General features: G+C 44.4%; 1 protein-coding gene across 1 annotated transcript in view; it reads right to left on the minus strand.

The window, feature by feature from the left end:
• Positions 1-1427: 1427 nt before the first annotated feature.
• TRADD (TNFRSF1A associated via death domain) overlaps positions 1428-14072 on the minus strand; it is a 30036-nt gene continuing 17391 nt past the window's right edge. Inside the window, exon 5 of the mRNA XM_067471015.1 lies at positions 1428-8400. Coding sequence (XP_067327116.1) covers positions 8093-8400 — 308 coding nt within the window. The 3' untranslated portion in view covers positions 1428-8092. The remainder of the gene's footprint in view (positions 8401-14072) is intronic.

Below are 14072 nucleotides of genomic sequence, written 5' to 3' on the forward strand. Positions count from 1 at the left end.
CCAGTGGCCATTATGTCTCATCATGCCAGGAAGGGAATGCTCGAGATCCTGCAAGGAAGACTCCAGCAAGACATGGAGCGAGAGTTGCCAGATGTTCAAGCTGGGTTTAGAAAAGGCAGAAGAACGAGAGACCAGATTGCCAATATCCGGATGCTGGAGAATGTAGAAAGGCAGGGAGTTTCAGAAAGACATCTATTTCTGCTTCATTGACTATTCCAAAGCCTTTGACTGTGTGGATCATAATAAATGGTGGCAAGTTCTTGGTGGGATGGGCATCCCAAGCCCCCTTCCCTCTCTCCTGAGGAATCTGTACAAGGACCAAGGAGCAACAGTCAGAACTCACCACGGAACAGGAGACGGGTTCCAGATTGGGAAAGGCGTACGGCAAGGCTGCATCCTCTCACCCAATCTTTTTAACTTGTATACAGAACACATCATGCGAGGATGTGCGGGGCTTGACGAATGCAAGGCTGGGGTGAAAATTGCTGGAAGAAACATTAACAACCTCAGATATGCAGATGACACCACCCTGATGGCCGAAAGCGAGGAGCTGAGGAGCCTTCTAATCAAGGTGAAAGAAGAAAGCGCAAAAGCCGGGTTGCAGCTAAACGTCAAAAAAACCAAGATTATGGCAACAAGAATGATTGACAACTGGAAAATAGAGGGAGAAAATGTGGAGGCCGTGACAGGGTTTGTATTTCTAGGTGCAAAGATGACTGCAGACGCAGACTGTGGCCAGGAAATCAGGAGACGCTTCCTTCTTGGGAGGAGAGCAATGTCCAGTCTCGATAAAATAGTGAAGAGTAGAGACATCAGACTGGCAACAAAGATCCATTGCCTAGTCAAAGCCATGGTATTCCCTGTAGTCACCTACGGATGTGAGAGCTGGACCTTAGGGAAGGCTGAGCGAAGGAAGAGAGATGCTTTTGAGCTGTGGTGTTGGAGGAAAGTTCTGAGAGTGCCTTGGAATGCGAGAAGATCCAACCAGTCCATCCTCCAGGAAAGAAAGCCCCGCCCGGCTGCTCACTGGAGGGACTAGAGACAAAGTTGAAGTCCTTTGGCCACATCATGAGGAGACAGGAAAGCCTAGAGAAGACAATTATGCTGGGGAAAGTGGAAGGTAAAAGGAAGAGGGGCCGACCAAGGGCAAGATGGATGGACGGCATCCTTGAAGTGACTGGACTGACCTTGAAGGAGCTGGGGGTGGTGACGGCCGACAGGGAGCTCTGGCGTGGGCTGGTCCATGAGGTCACGAAGAGTTGGAGACGACTGAACGAATGAACAACAAGTCCTATGAGTCCAGTCACGGCATTTCCTCTTCTCCTTTTGCTAGTTGAGATAGTTCTAAATGTTAACCGTCTCACTACACAATCTTCCCTTTGGGCCTTTGAGAACATTCCTGAGAGATCTTGCAAGTAAACAACGTGTTCCTTTGCAACATTGGAGCGCATGTTTATTTGATTTTTGCCATATTTTCGTCTATGTTTAAAAACAACAGCTTTCAAAGGGTTGAAACCAGAAATCATTGCAGTAGTACAGACACTAGGTCTTAATGATTAAAGTTACAATGTACAAAAGGATGCAAATTACGGTAGTACACATTAGTGCCCATTACAAGAAATGTAGTTAGTAATATAGGAGCAACTTGAGGAACTGCAAGTCACTTCTGGTGTGAGAGAATTGGCCGTCTGCAAGGACGTTGCCCAGGGGACGTGTGACGGCGCAAGTGGCGCCACCTATATGTAGAACTGTAAGTTGCAGGATTTGAACTGTTCTATCATGCCTGATTTTGCCTTTTTACCCTGTAAATGTATAGTTGGATTGATTGGTTATTTATAGCTGTCAATCAATGTTGTTTGCACCAGTTGAATTGCTCCTCCTGCTCAATTGTTTGACCCCACCTTTTCCTAGAGAGCAGGACAGTGTTTCCTTTTCCATTCCACCATCAAACTTTCTATCAGATGGACGTGAGAGAGAGACTTGGCGGTTGGAGGAATAGATTTTGTCATTTGGGAGTTGTAGTTTCTGGGATTTATAGTTCACCTACAATCAAAGAGCATTCTTAACTCCACCAACAATGGAATGGAACCAAACTTGGAACAAAGAACTCCCATGACCAACAGATAATACTGGAAGGCCTTGGTGGGCACTTGACCTTGAGTTTTGGAGTTGTAGTTCACCTACATCCAGAGAGCACTGTGTCTTCAAACAATGATGGATCTGGACCAAACTTGGCATGAATACCCAATATGCCCAAATGCAAACACTGGTGGAGTTTGGGGAAAATAGACTATGACATTTGGGAGTTGTAGTTGCTGGGATTTATAGTTCACCTACAATCAAAGAGTATTCTGAACTCCACCAACAATGGAATTGAATCAGACTTAGCACACAGAACTCCCACGACCAACAGAAAATACTGGAAGGGTTTGGTGGGCATCGACCTTGAGTTTTGGAGCTATAGTTCATCTACACCCAGAGAGCACTGTGGACTCAAACAATGATGGATCTGGACCAAACTTGACACAAAAATTCCATATGCCTAAATATAAACACAGATGGAGTTTGGGGGAAATAGACCTTGACATTTGGCAGTTGTAGTTGCTGGGATTTATAGTTCATCTACAATCAAAGGAAATTCTGAACCCCATCAACAATAGATTTGGGCCAAACTTCCCATACAGAACCCTCACGACCAACAGAAAATACTGTGTTGTCTGATGGTCTTTGGTGACCTCTCTGACATCTCCTCACGACCCCCTCAGGGGTCCCGACCCCCAGGTTGAGAAACACTGCCTTAGGTTTTGTATCATGACATTCACAGTAACTACCCACATGTTCACCAAACAATATTTTTCCCATGACACAACTGCACCCGGTAGTGCTGAGCTGCTGAACTTGCTGACCGAAAGGTTGGTGGTTCTAATCTGGGGAGTGGGGTGAGCTCCTGCTGTTAGGCCCAGCTTCTGCCAACCTAACAGTTTGAAAACATGCAAATGTGAGTAGATCAATAGGTACCGCTTCTGCGGAAAGATAACGGCACTCCATGCAGCCATGCTGGCCACATGACCTTGGAGGTGTCTACAGACAACACCGGCTCTTTGGCTTAGAAATGGAGATGACACCACTATTCACAGTCGGACATGACTAGTCAGGGAAAAGCTTTCCCTTTATACATTGCTTTATCTCCTCAAAAGGGACTCAAATTTGGCTGAAAACATCAGACTTTCCAGAAAGGCCAATCCAGAAGGAAGAGTTGCAAACAGAGACGTAATCACAAGTGGCCAAAGTTTTGGAGTTGTAGTTCACCTACATCCAGAGAGTACTGTGGACTCAAACAACGATAGATCTGGACCAAACTTGGCACGCATACTCAATATACCCAAATGTGAACACTGGTGGAGTTGGGGAAAAAATAAACCTTGATATTTGGGAGTTGTAGTTGCTGGGATTTATAGTTCACCTACAATCAAGGAGCATTCTGAACCCGACCAAAGATAAAATTGGGTCAAATTTTCCACACAGAACCCTCATGACCAACAGAAAATATTGGAAGGGTTTGGTGGGCATTGACCTTGAGTTTGGGAGTTGTAGTTCACCTGCATCCATAGAGCACTGTGGACTCAAACAACAATAGATCTGGACTAAATTTGGCACGCATACTCAATATGCCCAAATGTGAACACTGGTGAAGTTCGGGGAAAAATAGAACTTGACATTTGGGAGTTGTAATTGCTGGGATGTATAGTTCACCTACAATCAAAGAGAATTCTGAACGCCACCAACAATGAATACTGGTGGGGTTGGGAGGGGATGAGTTTGTCATTTGGGAGTTGTAGTTGCTGGGAGTTATAGTTCACCTACAATCAAAGAGCATTCTGAACTCCAGGAACAATGGAACTGAACCAGACTTGTCCCACAGAACTCCCATGAACAACAGAAAATACTGGAAGGGTTTGGTGGGCATTGACCTTGAGTTTTGGAGTTGTAGTTCACTTATATCCAGAGAGTACTGTGGACTCAAACAATGATAGATCTGGACTAAACTTAGCATGCATACTCAATATGCCCAAATGTGAACACTGGTGGAGTTGGGGAAAAAATAAACCTTGATATTTGGGAGTTGTAGTTGCTGGGATTTATAGTTCACCTACAATCAAGGAGCATTCTGAACCCGACCAAAGATAAAATTGGGTCAAATTTTCCACACAGAACCCTCATGACCAACAGAAAATATTGGAAGGGTTTGGTGGGCATTGACCTTGAGTTTGGGAGTTGTAGTTCACCTGCATCCATAGAGCACTGTGGACTCAAACAACAATAGATCTGGACTAAATTTGGCACGCATACTCAATATGCCCAAATGTGAACACTGGTGAAGTTCGGGGAAAAATAGAACTTGACATTTGGGAGTTGTAATTGCTGGGATGTATAGTTCACCTACAATCAAAGAGAATTCTGAACGCCACCAACAATGAATACTGGTGGGGTTGGGAGGGGATGAGTTTGTCATTTGGGAGTTGTAGTTGCTGGGAGTTATAGTTCACCTACAATCAAAGAGCATTCTGAACTCCAGGAACAATGGAACTGAACCAGACTTGTCCCACAGAACTCCCATGAACAACAGAAAATACTGGAAGGGTTTGGTGGGCATTGACCTTGAGTTTTGGAGTTGTAGTTCACCTACATCCAGAGAGTACTGTGGACTCAAACAATGATAGATCTGGACTAAACTTAGCATGCATACTCAATATGCCCAAATGTGAACACTGGTGGCGTTTGGGGGAAAATAGACCTTGACATTTGGGAGTTGTAGTTGCGGGGATTTATAGTTCACCTATTATTAAATATCTTTCTGAATCCCACCAACGATAGAATTGGGCCAAATTTTCCACACAGAACCCTCATGACTTACAGAAAATATTAGAAGGGTTTGGTGGGCAATGACCTTGAGTTTTGGAGTTGTAGTTCACCTACATCCATTGAGCACTGTGGACTCAAACAATGATAGATCTGGACGAAACTTGGCACATATACTCAATATGCCCAAATGTGAACACTGGTGGATTTTGGGGGAAAATAGACCTTGACTTTTGGGAGTTGTAGTTGCTGGGATTTATAGTTCACCTACAATGAAAGAGCGTTCTGAACCCCACCAAGTGGCCATAGCATTCGAAAGATAAGACCAGCACCAATAATTACTTTAAAATCTCATATTTCTACACTAAATACATTCAGTAGGGCTCCCAAAAGTATGGAAATACATTCATTGATATTGCAATTAACACAAGAAGGCATCAACAAGGAGGAAAGTGCAAGTAATCACCTAGCAATGCTGGTTCTGAAAAAAAAAAGCAGGTTAATTGAAAAGCAGCTGCAAATGCAAAGGTAATCACTGTGTGCTTTGGGTAATGAAGTCTCCATTTGGCATGGATTTAAGGCTTCGTTTTCCTTATTTTACACATTTAAGCTTTCATTCTATATTCTGTTTTGGAAAAATTCTAGAGTTTCCAGCAATGAAAGCACACACTGGCATAACAAAGAGATCCTTATAGCACCTTAAGAGACGGAGAGGAAGTTGACAGCATGAGCTTTCATAGACTAAATCTACTTATATCATTTTCATTGTGATCACTCAGTGACAGTCTCATCTATGACCTGTCTCTCTGTGTGCCAAGTTTGGTCTTGATCAGTCATTGGATGAGGGTCGCAGCGGTCTCGGGAAGTGAGTGGAGGTACTTCCAAGTCCACATCATCGGTGGTCCATCCTCCTCCAAACTGCACCAAGATGTAGAGTGGGTCATGGGGGCTCTGTATGCCAAGTTTGGTCTTGATCAGTCATTGGATGAAGGTTGCAGCGGTCTTGGGAAGTGACTGGAGGTACTTCAAGTCCCATCATCTGTGGTCCATCCTCCTCCAAACTGCACCAGGATGTAGAGCGGGTCATGGGGTCTCTGTATGCCAAGTTTGGTCTTGATCGGTCATTGGATGAGGGTGGCAGCGGCCTCGGGAAGTGAGTGGAGGTACTTCCAAGTCCACATCATCGGTGGTCCATCCTCCTCCAAACTGCACCAAGATGTAGAGTGGGTCATGGGGGCTCTGTATGCCAAGTTTGGTCTTGATCAGTCATTGGATGAGGGTCGCAGCGGTCTCAGGAAGTGAGTGGAGGTACTTAAAGTCCCATCATCTGTGGTCCATCCTCCTCCAAACTGCACCAGGATGTAGAGCGGGTCATGGGGTCTCTGTATGCCAAGTTTGGTCTTGATCCGTCATTGGATGAGGGTCACAGCAGTCTCGGGGTGAGTGAAGGTAGTTCAAGTCCTATCATCTGTGGTCCATCCTCCTCCAAACTGCACCAGGATGTAGAGTGGGTCATGGGGTCTCTGTATGTCAAGTTTGGTCTCGATCAGTCATTGGATGAGGGTCGCAGCGGTCTTGGGAAGTGAGTGAAGGTACTTCAAGTCCCATCATCTGTGGTCCATCCTCCTCCAAACTGCACCAAGATGTAGAGTGGGTCATGGGGGCTCTGTATGTCAAGTTCGGTCTTGATCAGTCATTTGATGAGGGTTGCAGCAGTCTCGGGAAGTCAGTGAAGGTACTTCAAGTCCCATCATCTGTGGTCCATCCTCCTCCAAACTGCACCAGGATGTAGAGTGGGTCATGGGGGCTCTACATCCACCTACATCCAGAGAGTACTGTGAACCCAAACAATGATGGATCTGGACCAAACTTTGCACAAATAATCAATATGCCCAAATGTGAACACTGGTGGAGTTTGGGGAAAATAGACCTTGACATTTGGCAGTTGTAGTTGCTGGGATTTATAGTTCACCTACAATCAAAGATCATTCTGAACTCCACCAACAATGGGATTGAACCAAACTTGGCACACAGAACTCCCATGACTAATGGAAAATACTGGAAGGGTTTGATGAGAATTGACCTTGAGTTTGGGAGTTGTAGTTCACCTACATCCAGAGAGCACTGTGAACCAAAACAACGATGGATCTGGGCCAAACTTGGCACGAATACTCAATATGCCCAAATGTGAGCAATGGTGGAGTTTGGGGAAAATACAGCTTGACATTTGGGAGTTGTAGTTGCTGGGATTTATAGTTCACCTACAATCAAAAAGCATTCTGAACTCCGCCAATGATAGAATTGGGCCAAATTTTCCACACAGAACCCCCATGACCAACAGAAAATATTGGAAGGTTTTGGTGTGCATTGACCTTGAGTTTGGGAGTTGTAGTTCACCTGCATCCAGAGGTCACTGTGAACCAAAACAGTGATGGATCTGGGCCAAACTTGGCACGAATACTCAATACGCCCAAATGTGAGCACCAGTGGAGTTTGGGGAAAATAGACCTTGACATTTGGGATCTGTAGTTGCTGGGATTTATAGTTCACCTACAATCAAAGAGCATTCTGAACTCCATGAATGATAGAATTGGGCCAAACTTCCCACACAGAACCTCCATGACCAACAGAAAATACTGTTTTCTGGTGGTCTTTGGTGTTCTTCTGACACCCCCTCACAAACCCCCAACCCCCAGGTTGAGAAACACTGCTGTAGAATGAATCCATTCTAACTGCCCTGGCTCAATTGTATGGAGTCATGCAAGCTCTCTCTGCCAAAGAATGCTGGTGCCATTCTACAAATCCCAGTATTGCATAACATTGAGCCAAGGCCATTAAATTAGAGATGGCATCCCTCAAAATAGGAGCTCCAGGTACAGCTCCTGAACCAGCTTCCCCTTTTGCTTTGGCTCAGCACTAAGATGACTATATCACACGAATCTAATGCGCACCCTAATTTTGGGAAGGCCATTTAGTCCCAAAAAAAGTGAGCGTTAGATTTGAGCAAATACAACAATCTGATTTGCAACAGGAGATTGTTGAGTGTGATTTGAGCCACCTCGTTGGAAGAAGAAGGCCAATTCCTGAGAGTATTTTGGCAGTGAAGTAGCGACATGGGGTCAAATGAGGAACCATCGCAGGGTCTACTCTCTGTAAAGTCACGGAAGAGTTCAACAGCGTGGCTGCGCAACTACTAGTCCCGCATAAGGGATCTCTTCGTTCCGTCCCACTTTTACGAGTTGTTGTCTCCTTGCGGGATCCCCAGGAGCTCCTCCGCCAGGCTGATGAGGCCGTTCTCCTCCAAGGCTGCAACCAGTCGCTGGATGGTGGCCCGTTTGCCCTCCGACTCGATGAACCTGCGCAAGAGCTGGTAGGCTTGCTCGTAGAGACCCTCCCGCTCGTACTCCAGGGCCAGGTTGTCGATGGCGGGGTCCTGGAGCGCGCGGCAGCCCACCTGCAAGGAGCGGCCCACTTGCTTCCACTTCTTGGACACCAGCTTGGCAAACTTCTGGTGGTCCCCAGAAGTGATTCTTCTGTTGACTAAGGGAAAAGAAAGAGAATAATAGAATAATACCACTGTTGCAACCCAGAGCAGGAAACGAGACCCTAAGATAAGAATCCACCACACTTGACTGTGGGAAAAACAATCCCTTTTTACTGATGAAAAATGGTTACAAAATAGAGGCAAATGCAAAGTCAAAAAGCCACAGTAAAAATCAGCAATCACAAATATCCATGAACTAGATCAAAACCCCAAAGCAACACTGTAAAATCCTGGAACCTGTTAGCAATCCACTAACTGTACTTGGAGCACTAGAAGCCTCTTGGGATGAAGGCCACGGGAAACGGGAGATCTGCCAAGGTAATGCCTCAGTCTAAAACGATGCCTGATCTAAAGAGTCAACCCGGCGAGAGGCACTTAAAGCCGAGGAAACTGTTTCGTGACACGCCTCCAGGCTTTGAAGCTCTTGTTTCTTTTAATCTGCTTGACCTTCGATGTTGCATCCCAGTTCAAGAAACGAGACCATAAGATTAAATCCACCACACTGGACTGTAGGAAAAGCAATCCTTGTCTATTGATGAAACATTGGTTACAAAAGAAAGGTAAATGCAAAGTCAAAAAGCCACAGAAAAACACAGCAGTCAGTAGAATCTCTGAACTTGAGCAAAATTTCAAAAGCCACAATACAAGAACCAGGAACCTGTTAGCCTTTTACTAACCATGAATTTGAGAACTAAGCCTCTGGGATTACCGGCCATGAAACACAGGAATTCTGCCAAGGCACAGCCACAGTCCCAAACGTTGCTTGATCTAAAGAGGGACCCGGCAGGAGGCCTCTTAAACCAAAGAAGCTATTCTTTGAAACGCCCCTTGACTTTGACGTCTGGGCCTGTCTCTCCTGTAAACGATGTGACCTTCGTAGAAACTGGGAAACATTTCGGTCTCTGTTGCAATCCAGAGCAGGGAACGAGGCCCTAAGATAACTATCCACCACACTTGGCTGTGAAAAACAATCCTTTTTTATTGAAGAAAAATGGTTACAAAATAAAGGAAAAATGCAAGTCAAAAGCCACAGCAAAATCAGCAAACATGAATTTAAATGGACAAAGCAAAACCAAAAGTCTCACTGGGAAATACTGGAATCTGTTAGCAATCCACTAACCGTACTTGATATCCTAGAAATCTTCCCAAACTATGGCCAGGGAACCGGGAGAACTGCCAAGGTTCTTCATCAATTCTGAAACGATGCCTGAACTGAGACAATCAGCTCGGCGTATTGCAATTAAAACTCAAGAATTGGTTCCGTGAACCGCCCTTCTGTTCTGAAGCCAATGTTTTTAATTCTTGAATTCGGGAGGATCGACGCAAACTGAGTGATTTACTTCTGTCTTCCCAAATATGGCCCCTTCTGTTGTCATTACAGTTAACAGGTGCAGAAGGGAGGGAAAGTTCAAGGTCTCCCTCTGAAAGGAACACTGGTACTTTCATTTTCCAAATCTACAGAAGTTCCTTCCTCACTAATTTCAGGAACATTGGCATTTTCCAAACCTACAGCAGTTTCTTTCTCACTAATTTCAGGAGCATTGGCATCAAAAGGTACATTTCCACTAGCATCAGGGGGAACAAACAGAGAATCAGGTTCAAGTTCAAACTCAGGCTGAACCCCAACAGTCTCTAACTATCTGTTCTCTTCGGTCCTCATTAAAAACCCCAGGTGGAGAGATATCATGGCTAGTGATACCACTGCTAACTTCCAAAACATTTTCTTCCAGCTGTTGAGTTTCATTTTCATCCCTGCTGACTTCTGCATCAACAACAGATTCCACACTGTCAGGGTCAGGGAGAGCCTGCTCAGTTGGAAAAACTATCAGAGAATCCGGTTCACACAGATCAGGATCAGGCTGAACCCCAACATTCGACGACTCTGCGATTCACTCCTGTTTCTCCAAATCTGTCCTCTTCTATCCTCATTAAGGATCCCAGGTGTTAGCCTCTCTGGAGAGCTATCACCGCTTGACCCTGAAACATTCTCAGGAGATTGTGTACTTTCACTTTCCAAGCCTTCCAAGCCTGCAGGAGTTTCTTCTACACTGACGTCAGAATCAACATTTTCATTAGCATCAGGAGCATCAGAAGATACATTTTCAATAGCATCAGGAAATACAATCAGAGAAGCAGGTTCAGGTTCAGGTTCACACCCAGGCTGAACCCCAACAACCACCAACAAAACGTTTCCAAGGAAGGAGCTTCTACTGAATTCCAAGTAAAAGGATAAATGTAATAATAATAATAATAATAATAATAATAATAATAATAATAAAGTAAAATCATAAATGTAATAATAATAATAGAGTAAAATAATGGAAATGTAATAATAATAGTTGTGCTGGTACAACCGTACCAGAAGCTCCCACTTTATTTGCCTTGTATTATTTATTTATTTATTTCAAAGCTTTATATACCGAGCTTCTCACCTCATAAGAGGGACTCAGCCCGGTTTCCAACCACAAAAACACATACAATCGGTAAAATATCAAAATACACATTACAATAAAACATTAGAAAAGCACATATATTTAAAACTACAGTGGTCAGTCGTCATACTAAAATCGAATATACACCGTCTTCCATCCAGATCATTGTCTCATTCTTCGAAAGCCTGTCTCCATAACCACGACTTCACCTGTTTCCTGAATGTCAGGATTGTTGGGGCGGTTCTAACCTCTGGCAGGAGAGAGTTCCAGAGTCGCGGGGCCACTACTGAGAAGGCCCTGTTCCTCGTCCCCACCAGCCGCGCTTGTGAGGCCGGTGGGACCGAGAGCAGGGCCTCTCCAGACGATCTTAATAATCTTGATGGTTTGTAGGGGAGAATACGTTCGGAGAGGTAAACAGGGCCGGAGTCGTTTAGGGCTTTATAGGTCAACACCAGCACTTTGAATTGTGCTCGGAAGCTAATTGGCAGCCAGTGGAGCTGGTGTAACAGCGGAGTGGTGTGCTCCCTGTACCCAGCACCCGTTATTAATCTGGCTGCCACACGTTGTACTTGCTGCAACTTCCAGGCAGTCTTCAGAGGCAGTATTAAGTGTTTGCTTGCAGCCCAAGGCTCGGGATTTTGCAGTAGGGTGGCTTCCTGTTAAAGTTTGCAGTTATAGGGCAGGCCACCTGTCCATCATCATTAGGTTCCTTAGCTCCGCCCCCTTTTGGGTTTTGAGAAGGGAAGGGAGCCATTTTCAGTCAGTCACACACAAGGAAGCTAGTCTATAGGACACAGACAGCTCGTCCCATAGGAAAAGCTTCATTCCTCAAGATCATCCGGGGACCATCCGGGGAAATAGAAACAGAAGGAAAAGATCCCAAAGGCTCTGGCTGAGAGCTCACAGCCTCTCAGCCTCACAGCACCAGAGGGGAAAACAGCCCTGAAGTCCACACAGAACAGCATTACAGAACCACGGAATTCCAGCTGAAATATCAAGCCTTGGCTGGTAGGTTTACTCAATGTCCAGACGCATTTGGGATCGGTAGTAAGACTCAGAGCAGTGAGGCCCAGATGATAGACAGCCTGGGAGAGATTATAAAGGGTTCGACAAGGTCCCCCATGACCTTCTGGCAAGGAAACTAGTCCAATGTGGGCTAGGCAAAACTACGGTGAGGTGGATCTGTAATTGGTTAAGTGGACGAACACAGAGAGTGCTCACTAATGCTTCCTCTTCATCTTGGAAAGAAGTGACAAGTGGAGTGCCGCAGGGTTCCATCCTGGGCCCGGTCCTGTTCAACATCGTTATTAACGACTTAGATGAAGGGCTAGAAGGCAGGATCATCAAGTTTGCAGACGACACCAAATTGGGAGGGAGAGCCAATACTCCAGAGGACAGGAGCAGGATTCAAAACGATCTTGACATATTAGAGAGATGAATGGCCAAAACTAACAAAATGAAGTTCAACAGTGACAAATGCAAGATACTCCACTTTGGCAGAAAAAATGAAATGCAAAGATACAGAATGGGGGACGATGCCTGGCTTGAGAGCAGTACGTGTGAAAAAGATCTTGGAGTCCTCGTGGACAACAAGTTAAACATGAGCCAACAATGTGATGTGGCGGCAAAAAAAGCCAATGGGATTTTGGCCTGCATCAATAGGAGCATAGTGTCTAGATCTAAGGAAGTAATGCTACCCCTCTATTCTGCTTTGGTTAGACCACATCTGGAATATTGTGTCCAATTCTGGGCACCACAATTCAAGAGAGATATTGACAAGCTGGAATGTGTCCAGAGGAGGGCGACTCAAATGATCAAGGGTCTGGAGAACAAGCCCTATGAGGAGCGGCTTAGGGAACTGGGCATGTTTAGCCTGAAGAAGAGAAGGCTGAGAGGAGATATGATAGCCATGTATAAATATGTGAGAGGAAGCCACAGGGAGGAGGGAGCAAGCTTGTTTTCTGCTTCCCTGGAGACTAGGACGCAAGGGAACAATGGCTTCAAACTACAAGAGAGGAGATTCCATCTGAACATTAGGAAGAACTTCCTGACTGTGAGAGCCGTTCAGCAGTGGAACTCTCTGCCCCGGAGTGTGGTGGAGGCTCCTTCTTTGGAAGGTTTTAAACAGAGGCTGGATGGCCATTTGTCAGGGGTGATTTGAATGCAATATTCCTGCTTCTTGGCAGAATGGGGTTGGACTCGATGGCCCAGGAGGGCTCTTCCAACTCTTTGATTCTATGATTCTATGATTCATGCTGAGAAAGTAGTTAATCCAAGTCAGTGTCAGTCTCTTAAAGACTAGAATAAGAAAGCTTTGAAGTGTTGTTTGAAGATTTGTTATTTGTTCCTTAATAAAGACTTTGTTGTGCCATTAAAGACTCTAAAGACCATCACTTCAGGAAATCCCTAAGAATCTCTCTTTGAGGCACCCCGGCTTCCCACTGGGTTTAAAGTATACGTCCTATAGAATAAAGACAATTTGTTCAGACCCAGTGCGCGACAGAACAATAGTAATAATAGAGAAAAATAATAGATGTAATAGCAATAATAAATAAAATAATAAATGTAATAATAGAGTAAAATAATGAAAATGTAATAACAGTAATAATAGAGTAAAATAATAAATGCAATAATAACAGTGATAGAGTAAAATAATAAATGTAATAATAATAACAAATGTAATAATAATAATAATAATAATAATAGTAATAGTAATAGAGTAAAATAATGGAAATGTGATAATAATAATAATAATCTATATAAATAAAATTGCAATGCTAGTTTGTGCTACCATCAGAACTCAAAAACCACTGGGGGAATTGACACCAAATTTAGACACAAAACACCTAACAGTCCAATTTATGTCCTCCACTCAAAAAAATTGATTTTGTCATTTGGGAATTGTCGTTGCTGGGATTTATAGTTTACCTACAATCAAAGAGCATTCTGAACTCCACCAATGATGGAATTGGGCCAAACTTAGCACACAGGGCTCCCATGACCAACAGAAAAAACTGGAAAGGTTTGGTGGACATTGACCTTGAGTTTGGGAATTATAGTTCACCCACATTAAGAGAGCACTGTGGACTCAAACAATGATGAATCTGGACCAAACTTGGCACAAATATTCCATATGCCCAAATATGAACACAAATGGAGTTTAAGGGAAATAGACCTTGACATTAGGGATTTGCTGGGATTTATAGTTCACCTACAATCAAAGAGCATTCTGAACT

This window comes from Anolis sagrei, chromosome 8 (genome assembly GCF_037176765.1).
Source record: "Anolis sagrei isolate rAnoSag1 chromosome 8, rAnoSag1.mat, whole genome shotgun sequence".
Lineage (NCBI taxonomy): Eukaryota > Metazoa > Chordata > Lepidosauria > Squamata > Dactyloidae > Anolis > Anolis sagrei.